This window comes from Lynx canadensis, chromosome D3 (genome assembly GCF_007474595.2).
Source record: "Lynx canadensis isolate LIC74 chromosome D3, mLynCan4.pri.v2, whole genome shotgun sequence".
In the NCBI taxonomy this organism is placed as follows: Eukaryota; Metazoa; Chordata; class Mammalia; order Carnivora; family Felidae; genus Lynx; species Lynx canadensis.
In genome coordinates this window covers 36,754,128-36,775,224 of record NC_044314.2, presented here as the reverse complement: position 1 = coordinate 36,775,224, position 21,097 = coordinate 36,754,128, and the positions used below count along the sequence as shown (strand labels likewise).

Below are 21,097 nucleotides of genomic sequence, written 5' to 3'. Positions count from 1 at the left end.
GGTTTTTTTTAATGCTTATTTCTGAGAGAGAGAGAGAGAGAGACCGAGTGAGCAGGGGAGGGGCAGAGAGAGGGGGAGACACAGAATCTGAAGCAGGCTCCAGGCTCCGAGCTATCAGCACAGAGCCTGACTTGGGGCTCGAACTCATGAACTGTAAGATCATGACCTGAGCTGAAGTCGGACGCTCAAGCTACTGAGCCACCCAGGCACCTGACATGCTGGTTTTGAGGTGAAGGCAGTGTCCGCAAGGGCAGCTAAGCTGGTTCCTCCATAGTGCCATTTGCTCCAGGAGGAGGGGAGGAGATTGAGTGCACCCTTTGGTCTCAAGCCCTTGGCATGGCATCTGATCCATCAGATGCCCCACATTATGAGTGAGATCTGAAGCTCTTTTTGAGTTACATAACATAACATAACATGGAATCCTGGCCTTGAAGAAATGGTGAAGTCTTGTTAAAGATGTTACTGATGTTCACCAGCCACATTCCTGATACTTCTAGAGGCAGAGGGAGTGTTACTGTTGGGCCCTGGAATTGGTGGGAAGCCTTCCTTCCTGGGACCCACGTCCACCTCTCTGACGTTAAACAGACCACACCTCCGACGGCAAAGTGGTGCAGCCACTCTGGAAAACAGTATGGAAGTTCCTCAAAAAATTAAAAATAGACCTACCCTACAACCCAGCAGTTGCACTACCAGGTATTTATTGAATGGATACAGGTGTGCTGTTTCGAAGGGACACATGCACCCCAGTGTTTACAGAAGCACTATCAACAATAGCCAAAGTAGGGAAAGAGCCCAAATGTCCATCGATGGATGAATGGATAAAGAAGATGTGGTGTGTGTGTGTGTGTGTGTGTGTGTGCCCCAGGTTGCTGATCACAGATCTCTGGACTTCCTTTTTGATGGTTTGGAGGTAGGCATGCTCGCACAGTAGCAAAGCTGTGAGGTGGTGACACCTGGTCGCAAGTTGCAGGGGAAACTGAATAATGGAGATATGGGGACATCTTGAGGAATACACACACACACACACACACACACACACACACACACACACACAATGGAGTATTACTTGGCAATCAAAAAGAATGAAATCTTGCCATTCACAACTATGTGGATGGAACTAGAGGGTATTATGCTAAGTGAAATTAGAGAAAGACAAAAATCATATGACTTCACTTATATGAGGACTTTAGGATACAAAACAGATGAACATAAGGGAAGGGAAGCAAAAATAATATAAAAACAGGGAGAGGGATGAAACATAACAGACTCATAAATATGGAGAACAACCAGAGGGTTACTGGAGGGGTTGTGGGGGGTGGGGGCGCTAAATGGGCGAGGGGCATTAATGAATCTACTCCTGAAATCGTTGCACTAGATGTTAACTCACTTGGATGTAAATTAAAAAAAAAAAAACGAACAAAAAAACCCGCCTCCTTGTGGGTTTTCCAGGGATGCCTCTTGTTGCGTTAAACAAACACCATGCACTGCTTTCTGGAGCAACACAATGTCACTTCCTCCCTGGAAACTCGTTGAGTATTTAAAGGCAGTTAGCATGTCACCCTGTCCAAGCTCAGCTTGATTGTTTCCGCAGATAGTCGTTGGTGACATAATTTGCAGTTCCTCATCATACTGGATATAGCATCCTTCTTCTACACATCCCACTTTTGATTGATTAGGCTTTTCACCGGCAGCCCTGGGTGCTAGCTCAAATTAGACTGATAATGCCCTAAACTTCCCAGGGTTTTTGTTTTTGATATGCCAGCTTCTTCCATTCTGCATCTCCGTGGTTGACTTACACCTAGATGCCGAGCTTTGCATTTTTTCCCCGTTGGTATCATCAGAGTTCCAGCCTTAAGATGATTTTGTGTTTTGCTTTGGCTATTCATCATGTTAACTGTTAGTCCTAGGGTTTTTGTTTTTGTTTAAAAAAATTTTTTTAGTTTATTTTTGAGAGAGAACGAGCAAGAGAACAAGCAGGGGAGAGGCAGAGAGAGAGGGAGACACAGAATCTGAAGCAGGCTCCAGGCTCTGAGCTGTCAGCATAGAGCCCGATGCAGGACTTGAACCCACAAACTGGGAGATCATGACCTGAGCCAAAGTTGGCACTCGACCAACTGAGCCACCCAGGCGCCCCAGTCCTAGTTTTATTTAACATAAATTTAATGAGCAGAATTTCTCTGCCATTAACCAAAACATCGATAGAGCCAAGGAATGCATAAGCCCGTGCAGCTTGCAGGTTGACACTGATAGTCATTTTTAGACCATTTTAGTGGGAAGGCGCTGAACTCTGATCATCCAGCCTCGTTTCTTCATTGAGTTCCAAAGCCAAAGTCAACGTATGCTGCATCTGCTGTTAAGTGCGGATCCCTGAGACCAAATACACTTGTATGATCCTTTGGGTGGATTGCTTTTTCATCTATAGAATGGGTTTAATAAATGATAAAATGGGGATAATAATAGTGAAGAATAGGTAGAACACTGAGCATTGTATCTGCAAACAAGTGTCCAGTGTTGTAAATCAACATCTCTTTTCCCTCACCTCTTTTCCCTCAACCTCCTGTTTAAAGAAGGAGGTGGCCTCAGCTTGCCAGAACCTGCTCACCTGGAAACTGCTGGTCCCAGGTGTCTCTCTCTCTTTTCTAAGTGCTTATGAGACTTTCATCCAGAAAGCCTTTGGAGCATGTTGCCAGGGATCAGTTAGAAGGTTTAATGAAATGTAGGATATAAATTTTTCAGCTTCATCTATAATCCTTCTTTCTTTTTTTTTTTTTTTTTAAATTTTTTTTTTCAACGTTTATTTATTTTTGGGACAGGGAGAGACAGAGCATGAACGGGGGAGGGGCAGAGAGAGAGGGAGACACAGAATCGGAAACAGGCTCCAGGCTCTGAGCCATCAGCCCAGAGCCTGACGCGGGGCTCGAACTCACGGACCGCGAGATCGTGACCTGGCTGAAGTCGGACGCTTAACCGACTGCGCCACCCAGGCGCCCCTATAATCCTTCTTTCTGAAAATTGGGACATGAACTTTGCATTGTGTGAGATGCCTGCATTGTAAATTCTCAGAACGTCACATGTTATGCTCACTTATTCTTAAAAGTGTTATGCAGGAGTATATTAATTTATATGCTCAAATGTGAAAAGTAAAATATAGTTGCCATGTTGATAAGCCATTATTTGAATACCTGTTATCCCTCCAATGGAACATCAGATGTGCTATTGTTTGAAGGACATAGTTTTCCAAGATTCTTAATTTCTGCATCTTTGGAGCTTGACATGAAGAAATTGAGATTGTGTACCTTCATTTGAATCATTTTCCCTTCAGCAGGATGCTTGTTAAGATGTTCTTGCATCTGGCTTCTGTCCAGGAAGGGAAAGTTTGGGGCTTTAAAGTGTCGTCTGTGATTGACATCAAAATATGCTTCGCATGGTTAAAACTGATTCACTCTCTTCTCCTCTGTTGCATCTTGGGCAGTTTCTGTTGTCTTTGCTCAGCTTGTCTTCGTTAAGTCTTCCTGATGAACTTCAGAAATACATTCTTTATGTCTTTTACAGTGCTTATTATTTCTAGCATTTCCATCTGACTCTTTCTAGTTTCCCTCCACTGAAATTTCTCATTTGTTCATGCACGTTGTCCACCTTTTCCAGCAGAGTTTTTAACATATCGATTGTTGTACCTCATAGAGTTCCAAAGTTAAGTTAAATCTATTGATTGCTTAGTTTCTTTTTTTTTCCATTCATCTGTTTTTTTTTTAATATATGAAATTTATTGTCAAATTGGTTACCTAGTTTCTTTTTTTTTTTAAGTTTATTTATTTTTGAGAGAGAGAGAGGTGGAGAGAGAATCCCAAGCAGGCTCTGCACTGACAGTCAGTGCAGAGCCTGATGTGGGGCTCAAACTCAAGAAATGTGAGATCATGACCTAAGTCTAAATCAAGAGTTGGATACCTGGGGCGCCTGGGTGGTGCAGTCGGTTAAGCGTCCGACTTCAGCCAGGTCACGATCTCGCGGTCCGTGAGTTCGAGCCCCGCGTCAGGCTCTGGGCTGTTGGCTCAGAGCCTGGAGCCTGTTTCCGATTCTGTGTCTCCCTCTCTCTCTGCCCCTCCCCCGTTCATGCTCTGTCTCTCTCTGTCCCAAAAATAAATAAACGTTGAAAAAAAAAATTAAAAAAAAAAAAAAAAAAAAGAGTTGGATACTTAACCTACTGAGCCACCCAGGCACCCCTGTTGACTGCTTACTTTCTTGACAGCAGGCACGAGGACTTCGCGTTTGTAAAACTTTGATTTTTTTATGATCATAAGTGTAATATACTCTTTGTATAAAACTTTAGAAATACAAGAAGAGAAAAAAATCACCTGAAATACTTCTATATAGATTCAACGACTAACTTTGTACATTTTCTTCTAATTTTTTAAAACTTTATTACATAGTTAACGCTATATTGCAAGCATTTTCCTGGGTCGTCATACTATTTTAAAAACATGTTAAATGCTTATGTAATAGTTATAGAAATGTACTAAATTCATTGGACTTTTCTTGTGTTAATCAACTTGTTTGATGCTATAGCGTTTAAAGAGCTTTGTTACTAACTTGATGTTAACATGTTTAGTAAATGAGGTTGTGTTTGAATGTTTTTCCATGTTTATCGTTGTTCCATTAGGTAAGAATTTTAAAAATTCTACAAGTTTCAATGGAATGTTCAAGTAATATTTGTGTTAGATAGGGGACACAAAGGGCTCTCTTCCCCCTGAGGGCTGTTGCTGTCCTTCTGGTTATTTGGGTACATATGACTGGAAAACTAATTCTCACCTATATGATCTCTTGGGTGTCCATATGAGGATAATCTCAGTGCAAGAAAAAGAAAAAAAAAAAAAAAAAAAAGAGAAGACCTAGTTTGACTCATTGTTATTTTATGAAGATGTCAGGGAGAGAGACCAGAGATTCAAGCCAGACCTTACAGGAGCCAGCGTGCCGAGGGGTTCTGGTCCAGAAAGGCTCTCCAGCCACAGGACTGGACAGCAGTGTCTTTAGTCCACTTTGAGATGATCATCTTCAGGGAGCTGATAGGCGGTAGGAACCATAACTCTAAAGAGGCTTGTGGATAACCTGGAATTGTAGCTTACTAATTTCTGCAAGCAAGATCCCCCATGAATAAGAGAAACAGAAGCAGGGGGACTTTGACCTTTCTGCCTTTTTAGGGCATTTGGTCAAGGACTAGCAGCTGTGTTCTAGATTCTGGAGAGACTAGGGATGGGTGGTTCTAAGACGGGAGAATATCTGGGGGTGATGCAGACATCCCAGAGCAGCCCATGTGCTGTTCCTCGGGAAGCAACGCTCTGAGAGTTGGATGGGCTGGAGAACCGGAGGAAGTGTCGGCTTCCGTGAGCCAGCCTGGGAGTGGCCCTATCAGCTCAGGTTTGCTTTTGCCAGCACTGCTAACCCTGCTCCCCACAGCCTTTCTCCACCGGCCAGCCCTCCTCCACCCACTCTAAGGAGATGGGAGCTGGCTGTGGTGTCCTCTGTCATGTTTCCAGGGCTGATTATTTACTTAGGAAAGCTCTTTAACCTTGATTATAGCTCGTGAGAGAATATTTGTAGCATTTCCCCAAGGCTTATGTGTTTGCACCGGAGGGAAAGATGGGACTCCCCATAGTATAGCAGAACGAATCAGATTGGGCTTTGTGTTTTCTTTTGACGTCTTTCAGAAATTAGTCATGTGACAGGTTAGGTAGCCTTCTAGAACATGAGATTTTGCATCTGAGAGTAGGGATGTCACTAACGGGACAAGTATCCAAAGTTGTTGATTTCCCTCCTTCATTTGGCAGATGTTACCAGGGTGTTCTTTAAGGCAGTAGTTTAGTGTGGAGGCTTTGGTATTCCTTAGTTAACAATATCAGTGCATATATGTTCCCTCGTATCAACTAACTCTTCATAATTACATTGAGTATCCTAAGAGAGAGTTAGCAAAGGGGGTGTTTTCTGACCTTGTCCACTTTTATTCATTGTTCTTTAAAGAAACCTCCTGCTAAGCCCCAGAAGTTTATCTCAATAGAAAGAAAATGTTCACTGGTAGCATTTTTTATTATTTTGATATTTAATTACTTCTGAATACTCTGCTGTGTTACATTCTGCAAGATTTCCTCTCCTTTAGCTCGTAAACACTTAGGGTTCCCAGACTCACACTTGGCTACTACATGAATCACAAATGTAGTTTGGTTCCCTTTCTGCAAATTCCATCAGGTCATAAGGAGGTCAGCCATCAGGCCTGGAGGCCATAGCACATGGATTTACTGCAGGTGACTTCCTGTCCAGGCAGAGGCACCAGCCCTGGTCTCTACATGCCTCTCCCTGTGCCAGATACCTACAAAGCACTGGCCCAGACTTCTGTACTCCCGTAATCTGCCTGGGCCCACACTGTATTTCTGACCAGACCCAGTTCATTTTGCAGGCAGCATCTTAGAAGGGGACAGATTCAGGGTCAGAGGTATCTGTTGGACTGTTTGATAACCAGTTACAAAGGCTCCAGGGCCCATTCTGAGCTTCTGGCTCAGGGATTCTGAGCTCAAGGATATGTCATGGGGATAAAGTATTTAAGTGTGAAGGACTTAAAAGTATCTTAAGTCGCTTGACTCTTTGTTGTTGTTAAAATAGTCCATATGTTCAGGGTGCCTGGGTGGCTCAGTTGGTTGGACATCCGACTTCGCTCAGGTCATGATCTCACACTTTGTGAGTTCGAGGCCCGCGTCGGGCTCTGTGCTGACGGCTCAGAGCCTGGAGCCTTCTTCAGATTCTGTGCCTCCCTCTCTGTCTGCCCCTCCCCTGCTCATGCTCTGTCTCTCTCTGTCTCAAAAATAAATAATAAAAACATTAAAAAAAAAAAAAGCCAGTCCGTATATTCTTAGTTCTGGTAACCTGGTAACCAATGTGGCAAAGCGTTATAAGTCAAGCTATCTTACCAATTTCTAATTCAGTTTTAATAACCAGTATCCACTTCCAGAACATGTATCTATGCTTTTTAGTGGAAAATGAAACAAATAGAATGAAGCATGTTTTTCTAACCCCCTTTGTAATTTAAATCCTGAGGTTTGGAAATTGTTTTCTTTTTATGGTTGTTGAATTTTTAGAAGAGTAGGAATTTGGAAATTTTGTTTGGAATACTTTTATTTCTACCTAATAAGCAGCATATTTGACCTTCTAAGTATAGTTCTTGTGTTTCTCTAAGTACAATAAAACACGAAGGGAGTTCGTTTGCTCTAATGTGCAAAATTATTGAGAAACTGGCTTTTATGCCTTTTCCGTACATCTGGTAGTTATATTTTATCTAAAACGCAGCTGCCCGGGTTCTGTACTGTCTGACTCCACACCCTCTCTGTGGGTTGGCCCAGAAAATTAAAAAAAGGGAAAGTCCTATGTCGACAGTATCCTGCCACCCCTCCCCCAGGCCCAGCTTCCTGGCATGGAGGTGACATTGGATCCCCAAGTCGTTTATGGAACCCGGAGGCTCAGTCCCCAGACAGAGGCTTGACCTGACAAATGTTACATCCCTGGGGCAGCTCTGTTCCCCTGAAGGTTCATGGCCTCTATTTTATGCTGAGTAAGAACAGAGTGCAAGATGATGGTTGCAGCTGAAAGTAAACCTCAGCCCTGTCACCCCCAAAGTGTGCTAAATACTTATGAGGAGCACAATTCACAGCTGGCCGCCTGTTCTCATCCTGCCGTCGTAACACAGGGGTTGTCTAGAGTCCTGTTAAAGACTATGATTTAGCTACGTGTTTTAAAGCGATATGAAGCATGGTTTATTATAATGGACAGTGTTAAAATAGAGCACTGGGATCCCCTAGCATGTAATTACAGAAAATGTAGGTAACGTGTAGCTCAAAGGCTGAATCTGGACCCCCGGTGTGCTCCCTCTGTCCCTAAGGGAGTGGGATTATTTGCGGGAGTACGATCCCAAAGGCTGACACACAGCTCTTGTGTTGCATGGAAGCCCACAGGCGGCTGGATCAGCTCCGACCCTGTTCCCCCGACTCTCCCTCCCCACTGTAAACGGCTGTCTTCTGGCAAGTGCTCTCTGTCCTCAGCAGCCTGGCTCTGAGAGCCTGTAGTGCAGATAATGTTCAATCATGTGGTGTGGAGGTATTTTGAGTCTTCTCTCAGCGGTGAGATGACCATGCCCTTGAAGGCAGGGCCATGACTTTCTCACTCCCTCACAGGTGGTGGGCATCTGGAAAGCACTCAACATTATCAAAGGAAGCAGCACAGCATCTTGGGGCAGGAGGGACCTTAAATGGGGTCAGCCCTTCCACCGCCATCCGTGTTCTGGATTTCTTCCTTGGTAGCCTTCACGGGTGGCCCCTCTGATCCTCCAGGTGCGCGAGGAACTTGCCCATTTGTCTTACAGCCGCTGCTTTTCAGACGGACTCCTTTTTGCCCTGTACTCATGTAACTGTTTTATGACTGGTTGCTTCACCTTCTCATGTGATTGATGTACCTTCAGAATGAGAATCAATTCTTACTGATTTTCCTTCGGTCGTAGACAGATGGGCAAGTGCGTGAGCCTGTGAGTCACTGCATTGGAACGTGTCATTAGAACATGAAGGAGCACGGGGCAGAGCTGAAAATCCAGCAGTTCAGATTGCAGGGACGCCGCCTTGTCCCTTTGAGGGGCTTTCAGTGGCTGAGCCATGCCCTGGTGTGTGTGCACGGACACCTGTGTCACCTGTTCCCACCTTCCTCATTCACTGTCCTTGCTCTTGCCACCATGCTGGGCCTGCCTCTCCTTACCTGTCACCGTCCTGTGGTTTGTCCCTTCCCAGTGGATACGGGCTGGCAATCCCCATAGCCATTTCTATTAGGATGTGTTCAAGATAAGTGCAGTGGAACCTAGAGTAGATTTTTAAGAGCTTTGAGATGAGCAGCGTGTTTGGACTTGGAGGGATGGGTGTGTGGCCTCCACTGTGGATGTTCCAAAGCTTTGGAGGGTTTTGACTGCATTCCAGATACTTGTGGGCATCAAATTAAATGATTTCTGGATAAATAAGGGTTGATGTAGAAACCTTTTAAAGTCATGTGCTTTTATTACTTTCAAGTCTCTACAGTAATGCTAATAAGGTATTTCTGGGGAGAAGTCCTGCTGGACGTATTTGGTGATTAGTTAGGACATGCTTGCAATTAGTACCATGCATTTCCATAAATTCACATTCTGCTCTTTTTTCTAAAGTAGTTTAACTATCGAACATGTTTGTTATTAATTTCACAGAGTAAGGCTTCCAAACACACACAAATACACACTTAGGCTCAATAGAAGCCAATTTCATAGAAGCCTAAAATCGTGAATCAGAAGAGTTTGGGATATTTTTTTTTTTAAACACAAATACAATGCCAAAAGTACTCCAAACAGAACCTTTACAGCAAAGGAGAAGTAGACATGAATAGACATGTTGAAACCAATAAAAAAAAAAAAAAAAAGACTTTGCTAGAAAACAGTGGTTTCTTAAAATAAGCTTCATGAGGGAAAGTGGCTAAGGGGTTCTGGGTCCCTGGGACTGTGTTGGCCAAGATCTTGTGACCACAGAGATGCTCAGGAGGAGCACTGATGAGAGGGATGCGAGAGGGCCCCTGCAGGGTGGGGAGTGAGGAGGGCAGCAGCCCAGATCTTGCCCAGGAAGGCACTGAGAAGGCTTAATCTACTTAATAATAGGCCGCCCACTGAGGAAGTCGCCTGGGCTTGCTAGATTTTATTTACTTGAAGAAATGTCTGTAGCTCTAAACATACAAAGATAGCACAGTTCATTATGCCTTGCCTTCCCCTTCTACCCCCAGCCTTGTGGTTGAAAAAAAATACTCAGGAATTCAGTCCGGGAGCAGGGGACTGAATGCAGGACTCAAGTTATGAAAGTAGAAACCCTCTGAAGAGGTCAAAGGCCTCTAAAGAATTCAGTGTTCATTGTGGTAAGGATGTAACGTTGAGAATGGAAGCCGAAAGCACTGCTTGCCCTCCAGACAATTGCGGTGGGTGGATGGGGGGTGGGTAGTATTGCTGAGGACTAGGCTGGTGTGGAGGATAGAAGCTCGGGGCCAAGGTGAGTGCTCCACGTGACCTGAGGGGGACTGCATTTGAAGAACAAGCCTCACGTGCAGTCCTGACCAGTCAGCTTTTCCAGGACAGATGACAGTTCTGGTGTGTTGCATAAAGCACCTCTGCCGCCAGGTAGCTTATGTCCTGGCTGGGGGCAGTAGAGGAAGGTCAGGTGCATATGTAGCAATTTCAGGTCGTGGTAAAGGATGGGAAGAATATAATGCACCGATGTAAGAGTCACCAAGGAGTCCCTTTGGATGAAGGGGGTTAGGAAGGCATTTCCCATGAGGGGAAATTTTTCATACCTGAAGGATAAGGAAAGGCCAGTCCTGTGGTGACTGGTTCCAGGCAGAAAATAGCCAGTGAGAAGGCCTCGAGTCATGAACAAGCTTTAGTAGATTAAAAATACATCATCACATGACTGCAAAAGGGTAGATGGAGGGAGCACACTGGGCAGGAAAGAGAGTCACAGGTGGGCCAAGCTGTAAAGGCTGTGGGAGTGGATTCCGTCCTGAGCTCCGTGGGCAGGGAAGGGAGGGTTGAGAGTGTGGTGGTCACTCCAGCTAAATTTTGTCCGTTTGGACATCAGGGGAGGTGGGGACCAGTCTGGAATTACTTAAGAGGCTCTTACAGTGGTCCAGGATGGACAGAGAAGCAGAGAGGTGGATGGATTCAGGGCGGTTCTTGAGGGAAGATCTGACAGCCCTCGTGGATCGATCTGCTGTGGGGATGGGGTGAGAGAAGTACAGGGTGACCCCCCACTGGCCACTCACTGGGTGGCAGGGCCTCATGCTACATGGGGAGTGGAGGGAGCAGGCTGGAATGGTCGACGGGATGGAATGAGCACACGTGAGATCAAGGGTTCTCTTTTGGCCACCTGAATTTGAGGAACTTGTTAGCATATGAGGAGCGATGCCAGAGCCCAGGAATTTGGTCAGGACTGGAGTGCAATAGTTAGCATCAGGTCGTAGACAGAATTTAAAGCCAAGAGACTGGAAGGGCTTACTTAGAGGGAGTGTATGGAAAGAGAAGGAAAGAATGCAGGAGTGAACTCTGAGGCCTCCCCCCACCTAGAGGTTGGATACTCTAGAAGGAGCCAGTAAAGGAGTGGCCACTCAGGTAAGAGGCTGAGGTTGGCCAGGGTGAGAGGAAATGGTCCTTGGAGGGAGCGGAGCAATTGTGTCATGTGCTGTTAGGGGTTGAAATGAGCAGAGAAGTAACCATCAGATTGGTCAACATGGAGGCCAGTGGCAACCCTAACAAGGGTAATTTCCAGTATTCACTGGAGTGCACGATGTTCCAAGCTCCTTGTAAGATCTACATGTGTCCCTGGTATGTTGACGTGAGCTCCTTGTTTCTTAGATGTGTGATTTGACCCCATTTCCCAGAGAGTTGGTGGGTGAGTTCCTTTAGGAGGAGGTTCTGGGAGGGAATCGAGGCTCAGGGTAGGGAGACTCTAAGTGATGAGTTGCAGCAGGAGCCCCCAGAGGGTTGGGAGGGAGGTGACCTGGAACCCCCTGCCCCCACCAGGCTGCCAGGTAGCCCCCAGGGCCAGCTGATCTTCAGCTGGGAGGTTTGGGAGTTTGGGTGGGCGACCTGTGACCTGTGCAGGGAAGGCCCCTGGGCTGACGGTGCCTCCTCACTAATGCTGTGCCCTGGGACGAGCAGGACGGGACTTGGTTCAGATTCCCAGTTGCCTCAGCTGGGTGGTGTGGCTTTGGGCAAGTCCTTTAACCTCCTGGGTCCACTTCCTCACCAGAAAAATTAGCAGTGTGATCATCCGTACCTCGCACTGTTCTAGGCTGGATAAAATGAAGCAACCGACCTGGCAAGTGCTATGCTACCTTGTTGGTCGAGAGACCACAGGCTATGGGCTCTGGAGCCAGAGGCCCTGGGTTCAAATTCCAGTTCTATTTCTGGGTCGGACAGGATAATCGGTGCCTCCGTTTCCTGATCTGGGAGGTGAGCATAATTCTACTTCCTGTTTCTGAGGCACCCAGCAAAGGCCTCCGTGTGCTCACTGAGAAGAGTTCCCCGGCCAGAGCAAGTGCCGGGTGCCAGCCTGCCTCCGGGTGTTTGCAGACCATCCAGAGCTACATGTTGGTTTTCTCTTCTCTGGGCAGTTCCGCCTGGTGGTGAAGACAGCCCTGAAGCTGCTGCTGGTCTTTGTGGAGTACTCGGAGTCCAATGCACCTCTTCTGATTCAGGCCGTCTCTGCTGTCGACACTAAAAGGGGTAAGTGGCCCCCATCCACCGTTGCATCAGGGCAAAAGTGTCTACTGCAGGCAGGCTTCCATTTTTAACATGTTCAAAACAGAACTGAGTGCAAACAATTGTGCAAACTCCCCACTGCAGGAAACGTATTTTTCAGAAGAGTACATCTACAAAGATTAGGGATGGAACCTGCTGTAACAGTGCCAAAAGAACCACACAAAACAAACAAAACACCCATGGGCTTGTCCAGGACAGGTCAGACCCTGAGCTTATGTCGTTTTATTTTTAATTTTTTTTTTTAACATTTATTCATTTGTGAGGGACATAGAGTGAGTGGGGGAGGGGCAGAGAGGGCGGGAGACACAGAATCTGAAGCAGACTCCAGGCTCTAAGCTGTCAGCACACAGAGCCCGACATGGGATTCGAACCCACCAACCACAAGATCATGACCTGAGCTGAAGTCAGATGCTCAGCTGACTGAGCCACCCAGCTGCCCCAACCCTGAGCTTATTTTTATGCCCTGTCCCCACCCCCTCCACTGAACACATAGAACCAGCTCCTTCTCCCCTTTTCCCATAGTGTCCAGGTCACCCTGGTTCCTTTCTCCCCCTCCTCTCACAGCTGGTTTGTTGGCTCTGACCCTTAGCTGTTTCTTGAATCTTCTCCCCTCCTTCCCTCCATCTCATGCCCTTCCTACTGGGGGCCTTTACCATCTATCACTTGGCATCCCTCACCTCTGCTGTTGGAAAGTCTTCTGAGACACAAATTTTGTCTTATTATTTCCCTGCCAGTGGCTTTCCCCTGCCTATAGGATTAGGTCCAAACCCTGCAACTGACCCTTCACCACCCAGCCCCTGTCCACCTGTCACCCTCCTCCTCCCCGCTGGCCTGCATTGTCCCTTCCCTATCTCAGGTCCATCATGGGCACTCAGAGCCCCGTATGTCCCCTTCTCTCCTGTGTTGGTTCATTGATGTTTCCCACGACTATGTGCCCGGCCTGAGGGTCTTTGGCTCTCCTCTTGGTTTCCAGGCTCACAGCTGCCCCATAGCATGCGGGCCTTCCATACATACTTGATGACAAAAAGGCCTTTGGATTTGGTTTAGTGTATAACATGCTGTGGCTCCAATAATATTGTGAAGCCTGAAGCTAAAATGTTAGGGGCTTTTTGTTTTGTCCTTTGAAAAACTTTTGGGGGGTTGTTCTCTCAGTAGGACAGTATTTACCGCTATTATCATCCCCACTAAGACTCAAAATCAAAAACTTCATGTCATTTTTTTTCTTCTTATGATTATAACAGTAATACTCTCTGTAGAAAATGTGGAAAATATAAAGGAGATGATAACAAATCACCTCTAATCTCAACAGACAGAAATAATTGTTAACATGTTGGTGTATTTCCCTAGAGTTTCGTTTATATGTTTCTGTGCATACACTTCATCCACAAATCGGCCGAGATACAACTGTCAAGAAGAAACAAGGGGCCTAAATTGCACTCTTTGATTCAAGCCATTTGTGTCTCTGGTTCTGCATTGCTCAGAGACTCACCTTCCAGGTGAAAGAAAGTAGCTCACTAGTTACTTTGGAAGTTGGAATATCAGTTAATAAAAGCCATCTAGGGCCGTAAATTGAGCTCCCATGCCTTTCCCACAAATGCCCAGGCAGATGTTAGCACCAGGCATGGCGGATCACAGGTTGTGTGAGAGAGACAAACCCTCATGCATGGACAGGGGCCGTGAATCTGGAAGATGGATCCCAGACCAGGGCAGGCCTGTGTGTTTCTTTCTACAACAGCATGTTTCCATCGGGTGCCAGATTTTAAATCTCTTATGGCCAAGAGCAGATTATGGGACCAGCTGAGAATCCTTGATGAAGACAGTCAGTGGCTCAGAAACCAGGGTTTGTTTCCATTTAATGAGGTTTAGGGCCAAAGGTGGGTGTATGGGAAGATAGTGAGGTGGACCCTTTTATTGGTCCTTGGAGGGGTCATACTCCATCTGCCAATTATATCTGGGGATTGCTTTGGGGCAGTTAATAGACTCCTTGTTATCCTGTCCTAGATTTCAGGTAACCCATGTACCATTCTCATGGAGGCTGCATTCAAAGGATAAGTCTTCTCATGGCCTTGGGGGTCCTCCTTTGGCTTCATTTAGTTGAGATCTTAGAGTTTCCTTTCTCGGACTTAACTTTGCATGAAGGCTGGCGGGGGGAGGGGGCGGTGGATAGAGGAATGATCTTGAGATCACCCAGGGCTTGGTACCCACATTTAAGACCCCATCTACCAGCCCAGCCCGAGGCTCTCTGTTCTCTTCAGTGTCTTCCCCAAGACAAAATGATGGCCATCTTTTCCCAATTAAAAAAAAAAGGGGGGGGGGCAGTTAATGGATTGTTTTCTCAACTTGATGGTCTGCCTATAAAATTTGTTAACTTCTTGGCAGCTACTGCCATCTGTCTGCTACTGAGCGCTAGCAGCTGGGGAAAAAAAAAAAAGCAACACTAATGGAAAAACTCAGACATAGCATATCACGTGGTTCAATAGCATGTTTCTCTGTGGACATGTGTGGTCTTGGCCATGATTTTATAATGCATACATATAACATCATCCTATTTTACTGCTAGTAAAATTGTTCCTGAGCCCTGTGATGGAATGAAACCTATAAATATGTTAGGGCGCTCTGCAGAGAGAACCGTGACTTCCAGGTGTGTTTCCACCTCATAGGATTCGAAGCAGCCTTCTCTTTCCCTCTCAGCTGGGTGAAGGGCTGGACGGAGATGCCAGAGGTGACTGAGCGCCAACCGAGCATGTCCGTTTGTGCACAGGTTTATAAATAAGCCATAAATTGTACTCCTCAGAGTGGCTTCAGAGCTATTCCTCTGTGGGGTAGGGTGGAGAATGGGCGTGCTGAAGTGTAGGCTGGCATTTTGGTTTTTGTTCTTGGAAAGGAATTCTTTTGGATGATGAAAACTGTCAGATTTAAATAATCAGCAAAGAAAACCAGCACATAAGCTATGAGTCCTCAGCAGTTACTACCACCTACAGCAGATGAAGTCCAGAAAAAATTCCTCTGGCTGCTTTGTGAATATCATGCCTGATGCACGTAGGTTAACCAGTAGGGCTCGTCCTGTGAGTGGGGATGATTTGCCCTTTGGCCAGGAGTAGGCCGGATGTGGGGCAGGGAAAAGAGCTGAGGGGTCATAGCCCATCACAGGGACTAATAAATATTGATGAGTTAAGGAATATTAAAAATGCCCCATTTGAGCCAGGCAATTGGCACATTTGTCCGGGGGCTGGAACGAAAGGTGGGCTGGTGCTACTGTCTGGGGCATGGCGCAGGAATGCCCATCTGCTCAAACTGCTGGGTCCTCTCTTTTCTTGAATTGTCAGGTCACTTTCACTTCCTAGTGGACAGGGTGTGGCAGGAAGAGAGAGTGAGTGTGTGCAGGAGCCTGTCTTTGTCATTTTGCCATCATCAGAGACTCCCTTTCATCAAGATTGTCCCTCTGGGGTCGGCAGGAAACTGATGGAGAGAGCTCTGCCCCCGCCCCCCACCTCCCCAGGAAGGTGCCCTTCCCTCTAACTAGATGGGTTCCCCTCTCCGAGGGTGGGGCAAATGACCAGACCGGGTAACTTAGTTTGAAATTTCACTTACAAGTCTTGAGTCCCCCTAAATTGGGTCAGCACTGCTCTTGAAGAAGCTCTATTTTCATTTGAATCTCGTGTGATGAGATATGGCATAACTCCTAAATGTGTGTATCACACATGATTAACAGGGAAAAAAATCCAGCCATCGTTTCAAGCCATCCTGTCTCTGATGTCTGCCCCAGGATACACTGATCTGTGACGAACTCCCAAAGCATGGTAGAGAAAACTCCAGCTCACTTTTGTGGTTATTTACAGCAGAAGTATCTGTGTTACATGTGTTTGTCAGGCACGTAGAAAGATGTGGAAGATGCTGCAAGGACCTTCTGACTGAGTGGTAGACCAACTCTATGAGGCATTGTGCTAAATCTCTTTTTTGGTCGGGGAGCAGCTACCCTAGAGACCTAGGAGGAGAGTAAGGGGAAGAAAGTATTGAGTCATCCGTTGTGGGCTGGCTTCTTCTGGGTTGAGAGAGTAGCCCTGTGGTTTGGCGGGAAAAGGGGACCTGCCTGGGAGTCCATGTAGAAGCCTGTGCGTAAGCGTGAGTGTCACCACCACCTCCCACCACCATGACGGGTACAGCTACTGACATTACATAACAGATACTGTGCTAAGTATTTTTCATATAAAATCCATTTATTCGATAAATATTTAAGTGCCAATGATGTACTTGAAACATCGGAGGAAAAACGGGCTCTCGTGGAGCCTCTACTCACAGAGCCAGTGTCTGGGGGTGGAGCTGGAGAGAGAAGGCAATGATTAGGGAAATTACTGTCTTCTAATATGCTTCGTTAGTGCTCAGGCAAAAGGACTAAGTGCTCTATCTCAGGAATTCTCCAAGGTTGATACGAATGCTCCTATTTAGATGCATTTCTTGAGACTCTGTTCATTCCGCTACTTTGGGGCTCAGTTTCTTTCTCTGTCCTGTGAAGGGATAAGATCATACAGTTGATGATTCGAATACAGGACAGCCCCCTACCCACACAAGCACACACACACTCTGTATGGTGCAAGCAGAGGTCGGTGGGGAGAGGGGTTGACCTGTACCATTTAGTTCCAGCAGGTGCGGCTCCTGGGGAAGCAGAAGCTGCTGGTGCTTCACATGGGCCACCTTGAGCCCTGCCAAGGCTGTTTTGTTACACCAAAATGTTTCCTCCCCTTTACCTTCTTTCTTTTACATCTTACCTATTTTCTGGTCCCCAAAAAATCACAGGAGAGTTAACCCTCATCTCAACAGTGTAGGAATATATGCAACTTTCCGGACTTGAAATCGTTAAAAGGTAATCAGATGTCACAGCTGAAGAGCCCATTTTCCATTAAGTTAAGCCAGTGTTTGAATGTTTCATTATAAAGGACTGAAAGGTGTGCACATGGGTATGTCTTTATGGTCTGCCTACTCCCCTCGTCCCTCTAAGCCTGCCTCTGCTTCTTGGCCTTTCCTTCCCCAGGCCCTGTTTGGCCTCTCTGGCTCCAAGGTATGCAACCAGGAAGCCTGCTCTGGGCCCCCTAGTGCCATTGGAAATGCTTAGTTTCACTGCTGGTCTTCCTTTTAACCATAGGTGGACAACCCACTAGAACCTGTGTTTTATGCTGAGGTTGGGTGCCGAGTGTGGATAATACAAATTGTACTTGTCCTAAACACAGCAGAAGCATTTGGAGTGCTCGAACAGTACCTGGACAGTGGGACCCAAGACCTACTGACCACATTGATTGACTGTTATGAGGGCAGAAACAGTTATTTTGCTGGGCAGGTGAGGACTTCAGAATAGTTGGATAGTAAAAATCAGCAAGGAGGTATTTTAGAAGTTAATGGGCAAAAGATCGTGGTCTTGTGTTTGGAATTGGGAAAGGTTAGGGAAGCTTCCCTGGTACTGACCAACTGGGCAATTTTGGCAAAAGAGCTAGGAGAGCTCTGTTCCCGAGCTAGGAGAGCCAGCAGACCTCCATATTAAGCTGTATCTGCATTTTTAACATCGTATAGTAGGTGCCTGTTCTTTTTTTTAAAAATTCTCCTACCTCCTTCCTTCTCGTACTGTATGCATTTGCCCTCCGGTTGTTTTAAAACTGCTCCAGCTTAACCCAGTTCATGCCCTCTCAGAGATCCTCATTTACTCTTCAGACATTTTATTGAGCTCCTATTATGGGCCAGGCACTGTGCTGACAGCAAAGAGGTGAGATAGATAACGTTGCTGACCTTGGGGAGCTTTGTTTACAAGGCCAGGAAATCAGCTCTGACGTTACCCATCCAAGAACTAGCATTTGGAAGCCATTGCCTTTCCATTATATCAGAATTTACTTTTATCAGCAAAAATAAGCAATCTCCCTTTGAGATTTGTTTAGAGAAAGCAGGAAAGGCTTCATGTTCCCTACCACCGTGCCAAGGGTAAGGCAGTATTTCACTTCAAATGTTTATCTCGGACGTAGGAAATTGTGTCCCGTTTTGTGTTCACCTTGTGACGTTGGCCTTGGCTTATCAGTCCTGAATGTGATGGGTTTTCCTGCCCTCTCCTGGAGCCAGGGACTAACCACCCCTGAGCCTTCACCTGCAGAGCCCCAGTGAAGTGCCACTTCTTGCCTCGGGCTCTCCTTGACCATCTGCACCGCAAGAGACAACCCTTGCTGAGTGACAGGCTTAGCTAAATGGTTTTGCCTCTTAAATACTTTTAGTTTCTGTTGAGGTGTGTTCTTGAGTTTATGCCTAAGTGTTCCACTAGATTATAAAGCTCTTGAAGGCAGGCTCCAGTAGACCCTGTTCTTTGTACCCTGTTGATGCTTAAACAGTATTTGTGCCTTGACTGAACACAGGTCATATACTTCTGTTCTTAAAATGTTTGCCAGACGGACGTTTCACTGTTACTTTTTGGAGTCCACTGTTGGAGTCAATATAAGGTTCTCCCACGTCCCTTTCCCTTGCGGAAGGTCAGAGCATAACATGCTGAGGGACATTCCGAGAGGATTTATTGAGAGTTTCCATGCTCAGAGAGTGAAATTCATTGGCTTAAAAAGCAGCACGTGAATGGATTTTTTTCAAATTACATATTTAACATAAAGGGAGCTTTGAAGCAAATTGATAGCCATCCTGACATTAAAGAGTGTACATTTTCAAGTGGACGAGAACGATGTGGTCTGTTATTGCCAAATGAGAAGCATGTTCAAGTCCACCCTGAGGATAGTGTTACCCTTTGAAATTTGGTGAATGAAAGACATTGTCATCATTGGGTGATGAGTCTTCGGATGAACTATGGTATGAGTTGGATAAGGAACATTGACTCGCTGTTTCTAATGATTATTGCTTTGTTCCTAGGAGTCACACCCTGGTCAAATATCATGGAAATCCTGGAGGAAAAAGATGGGGTCGACACAGAGCTGCTGGTTTATGCCATGACTTTAGTGAACAAGGTTGGTTGATGATTGTTAAGGGTTGAATTATGTCCCCTTAAAAGATATGTTGAAGTCTTAATCCCTGTGAATACCTATGAATGTGACCTTATTTGGAAAGAGAGTCTTTGCAAAGATGCAATCAAGGTAAGATGAGGTCGTTAGGGTGGACCCTAATCCCATATGACTGATGTCCCTAGAAGAGGAAAAGAGAGGTATACACATAGAGGGGAGATGATGTATGCACATGCATATGAGGAAGACAGCCATGTGTAAACAGTCCAAGAGTGGAGAATACATCTCTTAGCTAAGGAATGCCAAGGATGATGCAAGGAAGGATCATCCTCTAGAGCCTTCAGAGAGAGCATGGCTCTACTGACACTTTGATAACAGACTTCCAGTCTCAAACTGTGAGAACAAATTTCTGCTGTTTTAAGCTCCTAGTTTGTGGTATGTTGTTATAGTAGCCCCAGGGAACTAATACGATGTGAAAATCTAAAATCTGCCCCCTGAGCAAAGACCACCCCCATCATGGTGGCTGGAACCATGGCTACGGTGTTCTTCTTTGCGAGAGAAAACCCTTTCTGCCCACATACGATGTGCGTGCATGGTCTCTTCTAACAAAACCAGAGAGATGGCAGTGAGAATTTTCTGACTGCTTTTCCTATCAAGATGTCCCCTTGAAAACATTTTTCTGTAAGAGCATAAATGAGCAAGTGGTACCCTATGAAAATAGTGTACAATCCAGGAGAAATGAAGGCACTCTTGTTCCACTGTGTATTGAATTCTGACTGCTGGGAGTGGGTCTCATTCTCCTTTTATGAAAGTGACATCACCCTTATGCTCTCCTCCCTCCCAACCCATCCCTCCTGGTCACCACCTGGCAGGGTAATATCAGTATTCAGCATCCATCCCTAGAGGTGGTGCTGACCCCACGCTGCCCTGAGCCAGCCGACCCTCGGGACTGGTGTCCCTTCCTCCTTATAACTGAGGTGGTGTGTGTGTTGGAGGGGTGTCTCCTGCAGATTGCTGTGCCCTAGACCCCAGGAATCTCACCAACCACCCCGTGGGCCTGCCTTCACTCCTCAAGCTGCTGGGTGCAGGCCTATAGTACCAGCTATAGTGATGGATGGTTCTTCAGAGAAGAAGACTGAGAATCTCTTCATGAAATATAACTAGAGAAACATTTCCCCTGATGCTGGGAACATATAGTAGAAAGCATTATGAGAAGTAATTTCTTCTAGTTATTAAAATGTCATGCAAACTCTGAAGATTAAAACAATGTGGTCCTGGCCCTTTCCTCGGCGGCCAGATGAAACAGACCTCACTTCACAGAGCAACTTACCTTAGGGTTGAAATCAATGGGGATGGGTTAGCTTCATTCATGACTGGGGAGGGGGTGTGCTAAATGGAAATGAACATACATGCTTTGACCAATACCGAAATGAATTCCAGACAGATTAAAGAGTTGAATGTAACACATGAAACAGTAGAAAAAGAAGGAGAGGGGAAGATTAATTTGTTTCTGGTAGATGAAGATTATTTTAATAATCAAACGTGTCAAAAATATTCCAAAGAGAAGGGCTTTTAAATATTTCACTGCATTAAGTTATAAAAGGTGTTATTTATAAAATGAAAACCACAAATAAAAGCTAAGGGCAAGCAGCACATTGGGAAATGGTTTGCAAAAAACAGGGCAGAAAATTATACTATTACCGATTTATCAAGAACCCAGTTGAAAAATGAAGGACATTAAATCTATTAAGATGAAAATAAATATATAGTAAAACAG

General features: G+C 45.7%; 1 protein-coding gene across 4 annotated transcripts in view; it reads left to right on the top strand.

Annotated features, from left to right (window-relative positions):
- The window catches only part of FHOD3 (formin homology 2 domain containing 3), a 480,663-nt gene that overhangs the window by 289,802 nt on the left and 169,764 nt on the right, over positions 1–21,097 (top strand). For all 4 annotated transcript variants that reach the window (XM_030336761.1, XM_030336760.1, XM_030336759.1 and 1 more), the window contains exons 7-8: positions 12,199–12,310; positions 19,232–19,326. In XM_030336761.1, coding sequence (XP_030192621.1) covers positions 12,199–12,310; positions 19,232–19,326 — 207 coding nt within the window. The remainder of the gene's footprint in view (positions 1–12,198; positions 12,311–19,231; positions 19,327–21,097) is intronic.